Here is a 16,039-nt window from a genome sequence, read left to right as displayed (position 1 = left end):
TAGATTTTATACCAAGTTGGATTATATACTGAATATATAGATTATATATTGAGTTGATTTTCAGCTAGGTTATATAACCTTATATACCCTTCACTCATTAAATATGGACAGTATCAAACCTAACGTGTGTAACATCTAGCAGTGCAGCTCAAACTGTACCATGGTATTAAGCTAATTATTGGTAGAGTAGCTTCAGTAATCTCCCTAAACATGTTGTTTCCAGGTGATGCATTCTCTACACAAGTATATAATAAAAGATGCATAAAATTTATTGTTTTCCCTGTGGACCTCAGGGTTGATTCTAATACAGTAAATGAGAATTCTAAATCATAAAGGAAGCATATTCTTAATAATACCTTTAATAAATTCAGATAAAGGAATTTTTATCCTCTTTCTTCTCTCTCACGGTTCTACACTAAGATTAAGTTCGCTTTTGAGTATGCAGGTGGACGTGTTTGTAGAGCTGTATGGTACGCGTGAAATGTTCAGGATGAAAAAAGGAAACACAAAACACACTTAATTTTGAAGAAGAAAACATTGTTGATCTTTGCCATCTCTCTTTAAGCTATTGATACTGTTAGTTGCTTCCTTGTGAAGCAAATGATTTAAAAGACTTTAAAAATAAAATAGTAGAATCTGCTTCTCCTGAACAAGGAAAATTTTGCAACAAATTATTGCTGGGTTGAGAACACTCCAGAGAAAACAACCGGTGACCTGTTTTAATCGTGATGAATGAGACCACAAGTATAGAGCAGGGTAAATATACAATTGTTTTTACTTCTTGGGCGTTGGCTTTTCACAGACAACATTTCCGTCATAATACCAAGTGTATCTTACAAATCCTTTGAAAAACCCTTAAATAAGAAGCAGTCTGTACAACTGTTTGGATTATGTAAACTGATGATTTGGAGGGAATAACATGTTACTAAGTTGATTAAAGCTGCACTTTGTGTAACTTAAAGCATCCTATCAGTAACAACTGTTTTGTGAAAATAATTGAAATACCTTATTATAAAAGATGTTAGTTTACGTATTGTACTCTACATTATCAATATGTTCTCAGCATTTATTTCTTAACAGCATATTCCCATGGCACTTCCTCTTGTAAAGTAATTTGACTCTTCCTCCCTCCCACACCCTCTTGTATTTACAAAGTTCACTTTAATTCCTCTGAGCATATTCTGGTTAAAAACGGCATGTTGTGGTTATAAGGAAGGGTTGTGACGTTTGGGTGGAACTCATGGACTTTGTGACAGACAGAAATAGGCCATGGTTAACACCCATGATTCTGATTTCAAAATCTTCTATTTTTTAATTACACAACGTATCTCATATTATTATTGAAGGAACATTTGTGAGTCCCTCGTTCACTGTGGAGCTAAGCTGCTGAGCTCTTCTCAGGATGCCTGCCTGCCCCAGGGCTAGCTGCTCCTGGGAAGGTCCAGCACCCTGTATTGAGGGCTGCGTTGTTCATCCCTCTGTTGTCCGCCAGAGTGCCAAAATGAGGCAGAATTATCACGTATATACAACGAAAGGAGGTTTGTACAAAAAGAAAGAAGAAAGAAGGGAAAAGCAGCAGGGGACCTCCCGCTGCCTCAGACGCAGATGAAGTTGTCTGAGGACATACTGTGCTTATAATGATATCGTACATCCTATGGAAAGAAGGGTGTACTGATACAAAAGATTCAGAAGTACTGCAATACTGAGTAGTACTGTAGGGTAGCTAGTGGTGGTAGGTGGTGCTTATGCAGTGCAATTGCAAGGGCAGAAGAACCACAGAAGCCACCAGAGACATGACTGTTGCTGAGCTCCATCTGTGTACAGGCAGTGCATCCTTCAGTACTGTCTGAATTACACAGTGTGCTTGTTATTTTCCCCTGTGTACCTCCTGTGCTGGAAAGGGATGCTCAGCAAAAATGAAATGTGTTTGAGGGCTGGGCAGTGTAGTCAGTACTGATGTGAAGATGTCTCCGCAACAACAATATTTCTAGGATCAGAGACATACTTTGCTTTCGTGCTGCTGTAGAGTGTGGGTTCTGTGCTCCTAATGAAACTTTGACCTTTATAATCTACCCCAAAAATGACGCAGTGGGGAAAGGAGGATGTCAACAGCTTCTCAGTCTTTAACTGAGTCATTGTATAGGGGTTATGTTAGTAACTTAAGATTTTGCTTGATGTATATCATATAGATTTGTACACCTACAGAACGCATTTTTTATACTTTTTTTCTCCGACCTGCTTTTATTTACATCCTATGCAAAAGTTTTGACTTAGAAATTAAAATCCCTCCAGTTAAGCCATAAAATAAGAAAGCTGCATCAAAACCTTGTCTTACTGCTTTAATTTTATTTTTTTCTTGCCATCTTTCTGCTCATTTTCTAGTTCCTACTCTTCATTATTTACTAACTTTTTGAACTTTAAACACTGAATGTTGTCTCACTAGAAAGCATATTTTATTTCTTCTCACCTACATTACTTATTTTTTTGTCTGTTCCTAACCTTTTCCATGTGATTTACATATATTATGGGGCTGGGAGCTGGCAGTATTTGTGCTTGGCCAGTAGAAGCTGTAAAGTGTTAATGTTCTCATTACAGATGATGCTGAAAGAAAATTTCAAGAGACTTTGTTGTAATAAGGATGGTTTTAATGATATGATTAGAAGCTTAAGTGAAGAGTACCATAGAGTTTGATGTGGGTAGGGAAAACTGTAATTTCGGTAAGTTTTGGGTCTTGTGTCCTCATGAAGATATGATGCTAGGCATGATAATTTCTCTTTGAAATATTTCTGTCATTGTAAGTGACTCCACAATAAAACACAAAAAAAGGAGAGGGGTATGGAGTTCTAACATGTGACTGCAGTAACACATCATCTTGCGGTTAAAAATGACCAATTATTTCACTAAAACAATATGGAAACAGTTTATCTTGCTGGCTTTACTAGAAATGCAGCTTTTTTTCTGCAGTGCATCCTAGTTCCCTGAGTAGGTAGTAAAACTCAGACAACATGTTTTATATAGTTTATTCAAATATATATATACATTTTTGTGGTGGGTGAAGAATCGCTCTGCCACAGGTGTAAAGGAGAAGCTGGCTCTGTCCTGTTTTCTGCAGGCAAGGATAGTTTCTCCTTAAATTTTGGAAGGTGCTAACATAAAAAAACAGAAGGTAATTTGTGTGTTTTGGTTGTTGCTTGTTTTGGTTTTAGGGTTGCATAAATGGGAGCATAGATACTGTACATGATAGTAAACTGATGGCACAGAATCAGAGGATCATATAATGGTTTGGATGACCTTGAAGCCCATCCTGTTCCAACCCACTGCCATGGGCAGAGACACCTCCCACTAGATCAGGCTGCCCAGGGCCTCATCTCACCTGGCTTTCAACAGCTCCAAGTATGGTGCATCCACAACTTCTTTGGGCAGCCTGTGTCAGTGCCTCACCAGCTTCAGCTCTCCTTATTTATTTCTTCTTCAGGTGACTTAACCAGTCAGTTAGCTATTTCTTTATTTGGCTTTGACAGGTGAGATATTATGAGTTGACTGTAAGTGATCAAGCTAATTCAGTGGACAGCAGACCAAGGTCTCGATGTCAGACATAATTCTGAGCTAAAAGGCTTGTACAGGAGATGTAGAACTTCTCTTACTGAAAACGTGCCAAAATTTATTTTCTGGCATTTATGGTCTGAAGGAAAAGTCTTATGGGAAAAGGTTTGACATTGAACAGGATGACTGTCTAACTCACCAGGTGTATTTGTGCTGAACAGGGAGCTTATGAGTGATGATAGGAAGGATTTGTCAGCAGAGAATGAACTGGAGCGCAGGATGTGCAGGTATAACGTTATAGCTGAAAAAATAAACGATGTGAGGTCTTGGCAGAAGAAACTGGAGCAAACAATAAATGGTTCTTCAGCTATAAAAAGTTAAAAGAGAACAAGAAGAATGCAAGGGTGACCACTGCAAGGTTTTGTTGGGATAAAGCAGCAGTTTGGGGATGGTCCAGCAATTTGCGTGTGCTCAAAATACACCTATGGCAAGCTAGATACTGATTCCATTTTAGGAAGTAAGAGAATACAGCAGATCCTCAAGAAAATTTACTTAATCAAGTTTTTCAGGGATTGAGCCATATTATTAGAGTAACAAATTTGGTAAAAGCACTTAAGAAGATGGAAAAAATAGCTTTGGTGGTTTTACATTTGATAGACAACTAAGATTCATCACTCTGCTCTCTCATTCTCTCTACTCAATGGAATAGGGGAAGAAAATATAATGAGAAAAGGCGTATAAGGACAGGGAGATCACTCACTAATTGCCTTCACAGAAAGAAAATCAGCCTCAGCATGAGAAGGATTTATGTAGCAGGAGACCATAAGTTAACAGATTAAGGTATTGAGTACCAAAAGCAAACTAAACAGGTCCCCCATGAGCAGCAGCTCCCCCAGCCCTCCTGCCCCACTGCGGGCTCCAGCCCAGGCTGCTCCTGCAGGGGTATCCATGGGCTGTGCCTCCTTCAGCCCTCATCCACTGCTGTGCTGTGGGCTCTCCCATGGCTGCACATGGAGATGTGCTCTGTGCCCTGCCCGCGGGCTGCAGGGGGACAGCCTGCTCCTCCATGGGCCTCTCCTGGGCCGCAGGGAACTGCTGCTCCACACCTGGAGCACCTCCTGCCCTCCTCCTGCGCTGACCTTGGGGGCTGCAGGGCCGCTTCTCTGCCATCTCTCACCCCTCTCTCCCAGCTGCAGTTGCACAGCACTGTTTCCCTCCCTCCAATTTTCTCTCCCAGAGGCACACCCAGCATCACTCATGGCTCAGCTCTGCCCAGCGGTGTGTCCCTGTGGGAGCAGCTGGAGCTGCTCTGCTCTGACATGGGGCACTGCTGGGCGCTGCTCACAGAGCCACCCCTGCAACTACCCAGCTACCAGCACCTTGCCACCTAAAATGCAGTACAACAGTAAAGAGGACAGTAGTTTTGTTAGCATACCCTCAGAATCTATGAAGAAGATTTTTTTTTTTTTTTATTCCTTTCAAGCCTGTTCTTTCAAAAAAATTCCACAAGTTTTGTTGCCCATTTGTAACCCCCCCTTTATTACCGCAACCCGCTTAAAAAGGTGATTTAGATCATCTCAAGTTTGTTGAGGGAAGCTCTCAGGAGAAGGTCAGAGGAGCTACTTTGCTTTCAAATATTGATTCTCTTCTGACATTTTTGTCTGTTGAGCAGTGATGCTGAATTCTGAATAACCCATATTCCCTTGAAAAGTAATATATATAAGAGTTTTGTAGAGAGGTTTGTGCTGCATGTTTCATGAGAATGAAGCCTTAAGACTTTTTGGATCATTTTCCATTTTCTTGCCCATTTTTATGGGCCCTGACTGATACTTGAAAGCAATTTTGAGGAAGGCTTCTCACAGTTCTAGCAGAATTATTCTGAAATCTTGACTTTCAATTTTTCACCTAAATATTTAGCATTATTCTTTGGAATTTTTGTGGCGGCACTGTAATATGAGAAACTCAAGATTTTTCTTTGCAGTCTCTTCTGTCTGATGTTGTGTCTGAATGTAAAATTACTTGTTTTGAGACTGGTCTTGGCATCTTTCAGAATAATCAGTTTGCCACATTCCTTTCAAAACTTTTTTTTTAAACACCTGACAGTGCTCAGATTCCTTTCCTTTTTACCTATTGCTGACCTGCTACTCACTTCAGTCTTTGCTTCATTTACTGGATAATGACTGCAGGGAAGTACTGCGTAAGAATTGTATCTTACACTTACAGCATCAGTCCTGTTAACAGATTTTCCTGGTCTTAAATCTCATGGTGACCCTTTTTTTTTGTGGTTTCCTTTTCAGCTCAGTCACTGAAAGAGTTTGCTCGGCTCCTGATTGCTGTTGAAGAGGAAAGGAGACGACTGGTAAGTTTGCTAGCAAAAATGTTTTGCATTGGGCCTCCTTTTATATAAAATAGGCCTTTTTCTATTCCTCTTGAAGTGCATTTTTAATTTTTTTTTTTTAATTTGTGCTCTGAGTGTTAAATTTTTCATAAGAATCATTTGAAATTGTGCAAAGGCAGAAATGTGCTAACTCAGACTTCAGCAGTTTTTAATGAGTTGTTCAGCCAAATACTTCTACACCAATCCAAAAACTGTTTTCTATTTTTTTTTTCAAAATAGGCTTTTAACGCTGTTGTACCTTTCCTTTTCCCCATCCTGCCAGTTAGTCACAAGGCACAATAAACAAACTGTAAACAAATATATTGGAATGGGAATCAAGATCAGTATTCCTGTTTAATGAAATAATTCTTGCAGTATTGACCAGAGAATGTGCAACAGTGATCAAAATATGATGTGTTAAGAAGAGAAACCAGATTTATCACCTCTGAGAGACTTGTGCACAATATATTATAGAACAGACCTGTCAGATTTGTCCTTTGTTAAATTATTTGTATTCCCTTTGTTTCCATACTGATGAATCTGCAGTATGCATTCATTTACATTTCAGATGTAGTTTCGTTAAAGAAGTTTGAAATGTATTCTCTTACAAGGATTTTTTTTTTTAAAGTTCCACGTAAATCACACAGCTACACTTTACTTCCATGGAAGTCAATCACGAATAAGGAAGTTTTAAGGATTAACTGCACTAGGGGGATTTTTTTTAATATTGTGAAAGATGAATCATCACAAATCTGTCCACTGATTGTGTCTGTCCTTGTTTCCCTTTCACTTACAAGTACTTCAGGAGGTGAAAGAAAAGATTTTCTGACTCAGATTTGGGGAAATTTATTAATCCAGGAAGAACCTTACTTAAGGCTCTCTTGTTCCTAGGAGTATAAAAAAAACAGAGAGTAAGTCTCCCACCACTTCTGCTTGTATAAGTACTCTAGAGTGGCAAAATGAGAAATGCTCATATGGTGGAGTTACATAGTTATTATTATCTAAACTTGGGTTTAGAAAAACTTGGGGCAGAATTTTTGGTTGATGAAAAATTTTCTATTGATTTTTAATCCATCCTCAGTATGTGGAACAGAGGGGGATATTGGGAAGGTGAAGGTTCAGAACTGCCACCTTAAAACATGTTTACCACGATGCATATTGATGACTTAGTTAAGCAGCTTTTCAAATGAATAATTTTCCCATTTGAGTTAATTTTGAGCTAGCAATTAGAAGAAGGAAAAGCAGTGAAAAGGTGAAGGTTTTAGTTTTCAAACCGGTTAATCTTTCCCAATAAATGTATGTAATTTCCCATGACATCATTCTTTTCTTTATTTTTTTTCTTCCTTCAGATGCGTCACTTTTTCACTTTCAGAAGTTTCTGGCCTCTCTGTGTTTTACAATTTGATATCTCAGTGAAATGTTTTACTTGTTTATCTTGTAGAAAGACCATTAGAGGGGAAACAAAGCCCTTAATGTTCTTAAGTGAAAAAGGAACAGTCAAATAGATAATTCTCATATTATTTTGCTGTGAATTCAGTGAGTATGCATGAATTGAAGAGCTGAGCTCTTGGATCCCACTGCAGGGTCAGAGACTTGTATGAGATTTCAGTCCTGTGGAAAAATATTTTGCATGTTGCTACAAATTTAGTAGAATGCAGTCATCAAATCACTGTAAATCAAGTGGGAAATAGTTCCCATATAGAGACTGTACTTGGTGGTAAATCATTCACATCCAGCATTTTGAAGGGTTTGAAAACAGTACCATTCTTTTTCTTCAGACTGAATGCACGTGCTGAGATCTTCATGGACATACAGTTATCATGTCAGTGATGCTTGCATAAGAAAATTCAGCAAACAGAATTTGTCAGTTTTTTAAAAGTTTGGTCATCCTATTGCTGGAATTCACTTAATTATTCTTGCAGTGAATCTTCCTAAAATAGTTAGTCATATTAGAGCCGAGTGGAAAAATGAGAGCCTGAGGCTTGAGAAAATAACACGCAGGATAAAACCATATTGTCCAGATCACTACACAGTTTTTGCGCTCAATCTATTCTTCATGGGTAAATTTCATAAGAGGAAAGGTTAGTTTCTTCTTTTTTGTTTGTTTATTCATTTTCTAAGTTTACGCTCAGCATCAACTGTGATGACATTTACATGATAGAGATATTTTCCACTGCACGTAGTATACCTGGGCTACATTATTTGTTGTTCTGCCCCTAGGTCACCAAGTTCTAAATGCTCTGCAGAAATAGCCAAAGCATTGTTGACATACTGGCAATCAGGAAAGGGCCACCTTTGTCCAAGATGCTTAAGATATTTGTGATTCTCCAGATCTCTTCTTACTGCGGTTTTGTGCATCATGGAATCCAGAGGTCTCTGTTAGGATAGTGTGCCATGCTAGATGCTGAACAGATAGCTTATAATAGGAATTTTCTTCTTCAGAACTTTATGATTTAACTGTGAAATCTTCAGAACATTTCTTAACTATTTCTGAGGAAGTCTGAAGCAGTATGTGTACACTTCGATTCCATTGCTGGAATCCCTTTCAGCCAGCCAGCCTGCAGTCTAGTGATGATTTCAGAAAAGGCTGTCAGCTGACTGGTGAGCTTGAGCCAAGGCATGCGGGACTTTTAGCACTTGATTTCCTTTATTTTTGCATAGAAAGAGAAAACGTGGAAAAGTAACTAGAAATACGGTATCTAGCTTGTTCTTTCTGATGTTTTTTGGAAAAGAATTGGAGTAAAACAACTAGCCGGAGTAATGACAAACTTATTCATGTCATTTACAACTGCCTTCTAATCCCTGAAGTGTGCAACAATAAAAGACAGTGTTCTATCAGCTCAGGCTGAATGTAGGGCAGTATGGATTGACAGATGTTAATTTTACTTACTAACTAATGATTTTGTTTCCTTACTTCAAATTTGATGTATTTATGATTCTGGCAAGTGTGTGTATAAGAGTATAAATTAGATTTGAATGTGGAAAGTACAGACTGATATGATTAGTTTATTTTTCATCTGAATAGCTTTGGTAACTGTCTGTTAAATTCTTCGGAGATAAAATTGGTTTTGTTTCAGTGAATGTGGAGACTGCAAGTGTTGGAATGCTTGCCCAGTGAACACAATTATTTCCAATGGTCTAGAAAATAGTTTGAGAAACGCTTAGCAACTCTTATTCCTTCTTAAATGAATAACAGAAAAGAACTTGGTTTTGTTTTCTTTGGAAGAAGCTAACGAAACAAGATAATATGGACAGTATTACTGGGAAAAAACATTGAAGTGTAAAATGAAATAGAACTGTGTCTTTTATAAATAAATGTTCTGTTGCCTAAAGCTTTGCAGCCATTATTATTGGCAGCAGTAATAAATTGGTGATTATTATGGGTAAATATCTCGTGTCCTTGGTTTTATTTGCTGATGCAGAAGAACTGCAGTCTTAGAAATAACAGTGTTTGTGCACCAAATACTTCCTCTTAGAACATAATTAGAGGAAATAGCAAATCATAAGACAACTTTTATAATACACAACATTGGTATGTCATTCCACATTGTTAATTTACTGATGCTGTTGGCAAATGCTGGATTCTGACTTCTGGGATTTACAAGCAGTGTACCAATGGAATAAAAAGTTAGAGCTATCCCTGCTGCCTTTCCAGTGTCTTCAGCAGCAAGCCACCAGGGAGGGTAAAATAATGGCCTCTATTTCCTAGTGATTATTAGGGAACAATAGAGATTTGCAGTAGTTTAACTTCATGCGAGTGTTTTCGTCCATATCAAGGGAACATAATTAAAATAATTTCCTTCTGCTCTTGTTGAATTTGCATTGTTTTTGTTTAAATAAATGATACACTTTTTTATTTTAGGTATTCAGGCATTATTTATGTTTCCTATTCATTTGATTCTGTTAGTAAAATATGTAACAAACAGAAATGGACTGGGAGTAATATAAAATAATAATTCCTGTTTCTGTCATAGAATTAATGCTGTTTTGGCACTGTAGATGGATTGGTTCTTGTTACTGGCTTCCTCTTTCTTGAGATCCCTTATTAATTTGAAGTACTGAATGTGTTATCTTGAGTGTTACGTTATCTTTAATGTAGCTCTGTGGTTGTTTCACCCTAATGGGCACAGCTGCTCTCACCCCTCTCCCAGCTGCTGTTTACTTCAAATTCTGCCACAGAATCACAGAATTGCAGAGGCTGGAAGGGTTCTCAAGAGACTGAGTCCAACCCCCCCTGCTAAAGTATGTTCCCAACTATAGGTTGCAAAGGTGGGCATCCAGGTGGGTCATGAATATCTGCATAGAAGGAAACTCCACAGCCTGTTCCAGTGCTCCAACACCCTTTCCGTAAAGAAGTTCTGCTTTCTGATCTGAGTAATTTACAAATATTGTAAGAAATGTTAGAGAAGACAAAAGAAAAAAAAACCCTTCATTCTTAAGTCTTCCATTACTGAATATATTACTGGGGGCTTTATTCTGTGTTCAGGGTAGAGTTACCACTGCCAAATTTTGCTGTCTCTGCAGATGTCACCATATTTCCATGCCTGGAAGTAGACTGGAAGGGTGTATGTGCAGAGCAGGATGAAAGCACTGCATCAGCAGGTTATGTCCTAATCCTCTTGTGCCATTGAGGCAAGGGAAGTTGGTATTCTAAAGGATTAGTCTGAGGGAAACATCTACTTCTGAGAGCTTAAAAGCTCAGTAGTTGCCTGGACAGAAGAAACTCAAATCTAGAACATTTGAGTAGAGCTGTGTGTCAGAGTGTAAAGATGGGATGGTTACTGCTTCATCCTTCTTACTGTAGCCTGTTCTTGGAAGCCTTTGGATAAGCCATAGCTACTTCCTAATGTTTGGAGAGTTTAGCAGATTATCTTCAACCTCACTACCTTCATGCCTTCATCCTCCTGGAACTGGTCTCAGATCCCCAACTATCAGAATAAAACACAACACCAGTTAAGGGCTTCTTGTGACTGGTAGGCAGATTGAAGCACCCCGCTGTAACAAGTCTGTTGTTCAAATAGCATCAGTCAGTACTTCACCGCAGGTTTTGAAGTCATTGGCCTGGTGAAAGAAGAGATCTTATCTCACAGAGGTATCATTCCATAAATCAGCATAAAGCAAGAATGAGCCACGTTCATATCTGAAAAGTTTCTGCAGCCAGGTTAGGGAAGATCCTGGATCTTTTGTCTGTACGGGTGGGATTTGAATAGCCTATGCTTGTTTGTACACTGTAGCTGTATTTTTCCAGCCTGGACTTGTGTTACGAAATCTGTGGAGAGAAATGCACGCTTTTCAGATACGCTGTAGGCAAAAGTAGGCATTTAAAAAGGAACTGTCAAATAACGTACTGACATTATATGTTTCTAAGTTTTTACCTTCTAGATTATTCAGGTGAATCTTCAGTTTTTGTAGAACATGCTTATTTCTTCCGTTTTAGTTTAGAGATTAACTTTTTGCTTACATTTTTCATCTGCCTCTTCTGAAGAAAAATATAATGTGTCCTTAACATATATAATATTAATTCTAATTTTTAAAGCATATAATACTGTGTTGTTCAGATTTTTGCCTCTGAGCCTTGGGATTTGTTGCTGAAGAGAAAGGATGTGAACATCAGCGATTTGTAATTTTCTGCTGTTTTCACTGTAGAACACTTGGAGTAACTGCTACAAAAACTTCTCACTTGTGAATGGCGCTCAGAACCAGATTTCAGCCCCAAATCTGAGTCAGCTTCCTGTCTGAACTACTGTCAGTGTAAAAAATGGGAGGGAACTGGAGCAACACCTAGAGAAATGCTTTTGTGTTCATACTATTTTAGTATTTGTAGAGTATTTCTTGGACCATTTAAGAAGATGTCAAGTCTTCTCTGTTGAGTTGGTTCAAGTGCTGGTCTGACTGTGTAGTGAGCATAGCTGGAGAAGTGATCCTGCTGGAAAAATAATTCCTTCGACCTTGACTTTCTATCAACTACTTACCCTCACTTCAGCTCACTCAAAGAAAATGACTTTCTGGGCCATTATTGCAGTCAAGGAGATAGTAATTCCTTAGATGTAGTTAATATGAAAAAGGATAATATTTTAACTATTCAATTGTCTACATGCATTATCTGTGATCACTGTAACTGAAAATGAAATCAGAGAGAGTCTTGTTTCTCTCCTGCAGGCTTCCTGGGGGCAGATTTGCAATATGATCTCTAGTTTGCTCGTCAGAAAGAATTTGCTTTGCTGCTTTCCGTCTTGCTGTGTCTCAGGCTGTTGTGATTTAACTCAGCAGGTAGTGTAGCACCACACAGCCATTCGCTCATTCCATCTCCCAGTGGGATAGAGAATTAAAAAAAAAATAAAAATGAAGTAGAGCTCATGAGTTGAGATACAAAGTGTTCATGAGGGCTGCTCTGAAAGTAATGCCTCCTTTTATTATGTTGGCCCATGACATCAGAGGCAGATGTTAGTGGTATGGCAGTGCAGGTTGAACCTTCCCAGCAATGGTCTGTTCCATTTTGTTACTGTGTGACAGATGGAGTAGAGGGGCAGTCTGACAAATGGCATCTGGCATGGAAATGCTTATGAAGCAAAGGTGTGTCATTGAATTCTTCCATGTGGAAAAAAAATGCACCTACTGGCATTCATTGATGCTTGCTGAATGTTTCTGGAGACCAAACAGTGGATGTGAGCTCTGTGAGGTGGTGGGTGGTGCATTTCAGCGGTGGCAACAGTGACCGGGAAGACAAGCCACTTTCTGGATGTCCATGCAGGCTCTTGTTATGGCTGGTGAAAATGCACAGCTAATGGTGGTGACTGTGTTGAAAACCAGTTTTGTAGCTGAGAATTTGCTGAATATTGAGTAGTGTTATTGTACTCTTTGAATCAGTTGCATTTTCCATGGAAATAAATAGGAAGGTTTGCTTTCAGACCACCCTATAAACTAAGACAGAAAAGGAAGATGAAAAAAAAGATAATAGTAGTGATAATTGTATAATATATAAGAAACAAGTGATGCACAATGCAGTTGCTCACTGCCCACTGACCAATATGCAGCCAGTCCATGCCATTTTTCAAGGCTTTTTTCACATGATGTCATATGGTATGGAATATCCCTTTGGCCAGGTTAGGTCAGCTGTTCTGGTTCTGTCCCCTTCCAACTCCTTGTGCCTCCTCAGTGGCAGGACAGTATGAAAAGCTGAAAAGCTGAAGTGTCCATGGCTCTGTGCAGTACTGCTCAGCAGCAAATAAAACATCAGCGTACTGTCAACATTGTTTTTCTCTTAAAGCCATCCGTAGTGTCATACCAGACACCGTGAAGGAAAAACTAACTCTGTCCCGTCTGAAACCAGGATACAGGCCAGAAGGAATCCTCTTTGCTGTCTTTCTCAACACCACTCAAGTGCAAAAATACACATGTTCAGTCAATGTTTCTTAACATTTGTGCTCAATTTAAAAACAGAAGTGCAATTCAGAGTAATAAAAGTAAACAGCTCACTTTCTGTCATCACTAATGTTGTTTAACATTTAGCATCTATGTGTACACGTGGATGTTTCTGAATTTTCCGCCACATAAAAGACACATATTTGGAATTAAAATTAGGTGCTCTTCGTGCCTAATTAACTGGCTCTCCCAGATGGTAGTGTCAGCTTCTGTAAGTTTCTCAGATATTAATGGAATATGTTAATGGAATACATATGGAACTCTTAATGTTATTTTTCAGTTGCAGAATTGGTTAGGTACATTCCTAACTTTTTTAAAGTATATTTCTAAATTTCTGTAATCATTTTCATTCTTTAGAATTGTTGACTGCAGTATTTATGTAGAAATAAAGTAAACATGAAATCATCCTGTGACTTTTGGTGGTAATAATGTTTAAAAGCTCAAACAGATCTCACTAGAAAGTAGTTTTAAACAGCGCCACCTGTAACTGCTGCCCACCTGCAGACTTCTGGTGTGAAAATACAGGTCTCCGCTTAAGCTTGCAGAAAGGACTCTGGAATACAGGGTTTCCTCAGACTTTTACTGTTGTGATGAAATAAACAGAAAACATACTGTCCAGACCTCGTGCCGGATTTCTGTCAGCTTTCCTTTTTTCTATTTTCTTTGTGTTTAAAAAATGTAATTTCTTCTCAGTATAAATGTATGTAGTTAAGAACTATAGCATGTGCAAAGCCTTTTGCACCTGGTCCTGCTCAGCTTGGCCCTTGCTGACACTGTTGTCTCCTAAACCTACCAGCTGAGGAAGAAAGCAGCCCGGCCATTTTTTCAGACAGACATTGCTGTGTTCCAAGATGGGTGCCATTGAGTTTGAAGCATGACATAGTTATTTTCCTGTAGCAAACTTTTTTTTTTGTCAGAGATGCCAAAAACTGTATACAAAGCCTGAGTAAGAAGGCTTTGATAATTAACATCCTTTTAATATTTGCTCTTCTTGAGAATGGAAATTGAGGAATTTCCCTTTTTGTTTATCATGATGTTTGTCGCAGGAGTACTACACTGAAGATGAATGCAGTTGTTTCATTTACCTTTTAAAATTTCTCCTCCTTTCTTTCTATATTTGAGGCCCGTATATTTGCAATTACTTCCCTGTATATATGTAGCTAGGAAGGTGCTAGGGTGATTTCTGCTTATTGCAATATAAAACGAGTCTTTAATCTTTGGACTGTGGGGCATTTTATTAAAAGATTTAACAGCTGGCTGTAAGCAACCTCATGATTTTTACAGTATCCTAGTAGGCTGGCATGGTGCCTTAGTAGCTTTTTTTGTGCATTGACTAACCAGCAGTGACTACAGATAAGAATAGGAAGTGGTTATTGAAAATTGTGCAGTAAAACTGTAGCTCGTGGCCAAATTTCAGAGAATTTCTGGTGTACTTTGCAGCATTTTTCAATTAGGAGAGAACATTCACGAAATAGCATTTCTTGTCCAATTTTGAAAAGCCCCATTCAGAGACAGACATGAAGTCCTTCAGTCAAATTGCAAAGTGAGTGGTTAGAACACTGCTTGGTATTTCTCATTTTGTAAGTTCAATCTGTTCTCGTTTTCATATACTCATTTCATGTTCTCTGTGTTTCAGTGAATGTGATGTTGCTTTACAAGACAGTAACTTCCCAAACTGCTTTGAGAAGCATTTACTGAACAGTGTCTGGAACGATTATACTGTAATGACATGTTAGTGTCTGCAGTAGTTCAGATAGTTGTGAGTTCATCTTGTAGATGTTACTAACCGGTGTTTGCACTTAGGAGTATTTCAAAGCAAGGAGAACTTTGCTAGACCGACCAACCCTCCAGCAATGAAGTTATGTATTATTTAGCGTGTGACTGTGGAGAGGAACGGAATGGATTTGCTCATAGCAGAGGGCATGTGCTGTACCCATTACAACTCTCTAATAATTTCAGAACACACTGTTATCTGACCAGCTGCACTTATTTTTTTTTAATGAACTGCAATTTTATCTCTACTTCTCTCCGTGGTATGAGAAAAGGTACTTCATTCCTATGAACAATTTATTTGAGAATTTTTCTTAATTTAATCTGCTCTCTGGAGTAATCTGAAACCCACATACTTACTCCTCATCTTATTCAGTGTCTTGGTAGAGGTGATCAAAAATGGAAAATGATGCAAGTGCTTTATGTACCTAAGGATACATACAAACTAAGATGCCTTTATATAAAAACAATTCAACTAACAAACATCTTTTCAGAAGAAAGCTAGTCAATACAGTTTTTTGTCAGCGTTCTAGTTTGGGGAACTAGTGTAATCTGCATGAGCCCACAGCCATGGCCCTGCTAAAGATGTTTCATTTGAAGTTTTCTCATTGGGATGTTGTCTTAAGGTTTGCAGAACACTTAGATTGCTTTTTATGTTTTCAAGTGTCCATAGAAGCTCCAGTTATTCTTACTTTGAACATCTCTTTTAGATGCCTGTCCCTGAGCTAGTGCTCTTACTTTGAATTAAGACTGAAAGTGGTGAACAGTTTTGTTTACTCCCCCAGCAGCTGTGCCAGTTTATGCACCCACTCCAGAAGAATGACCTGGCAGAGAGCAAAACAAAACAAAACTTTTCACTGGTTGTTTTTCAGCCACATTGCCAAAAACTGTTTCAGCATCACAAGGGAGGGCAAAGGAGAAGTCAAA

The 16,039-nt window shown here is 38.5% G+C and overlaps 1 protein-coding gene across 2 annotated transcripts in view; it reads left to right on the top strand.

Annotated features, from left to right (window-relative positions):
* ARHGAP42 (Rho GTPase activating protein 42) overlaps positions 1–16,039 on the top strand; it is a 165,600-nt gene that overhangs the window by 50,668 nt on the left and 98,893 nt on the right. For both annotated transcript variants that reach the window (XM_021381312.1, XM_021381309.1), the window contains exon 3: positions 5,841–5,902. In XM_021381312.1, the coding sequence (XP_021236987.1) occupies positions 5,841–5,902 (62 nt within the window). The remainder of the gene's footprint in view (positions 1–5,840; positions 5,903–16,039) is intronic.

Source organism: Numida meleagris, chromosome 1 (assembly GCF_002078875.1).
Source record: "Numida meleagris isolate 19003 breed g44 Domestic line chromosome 1, NumMel1.0, whole genome shotgun sequence".
Taxonomy (NCBI): domain Eukaryota; kingdom Metazoa; phylum Chordata; class Aves; order Galliformes; family Numididae; genus Numida; species Numida meleagris.
This window is presented reverse-complemented; position numbering and strand designations above follow the sequence as displayed.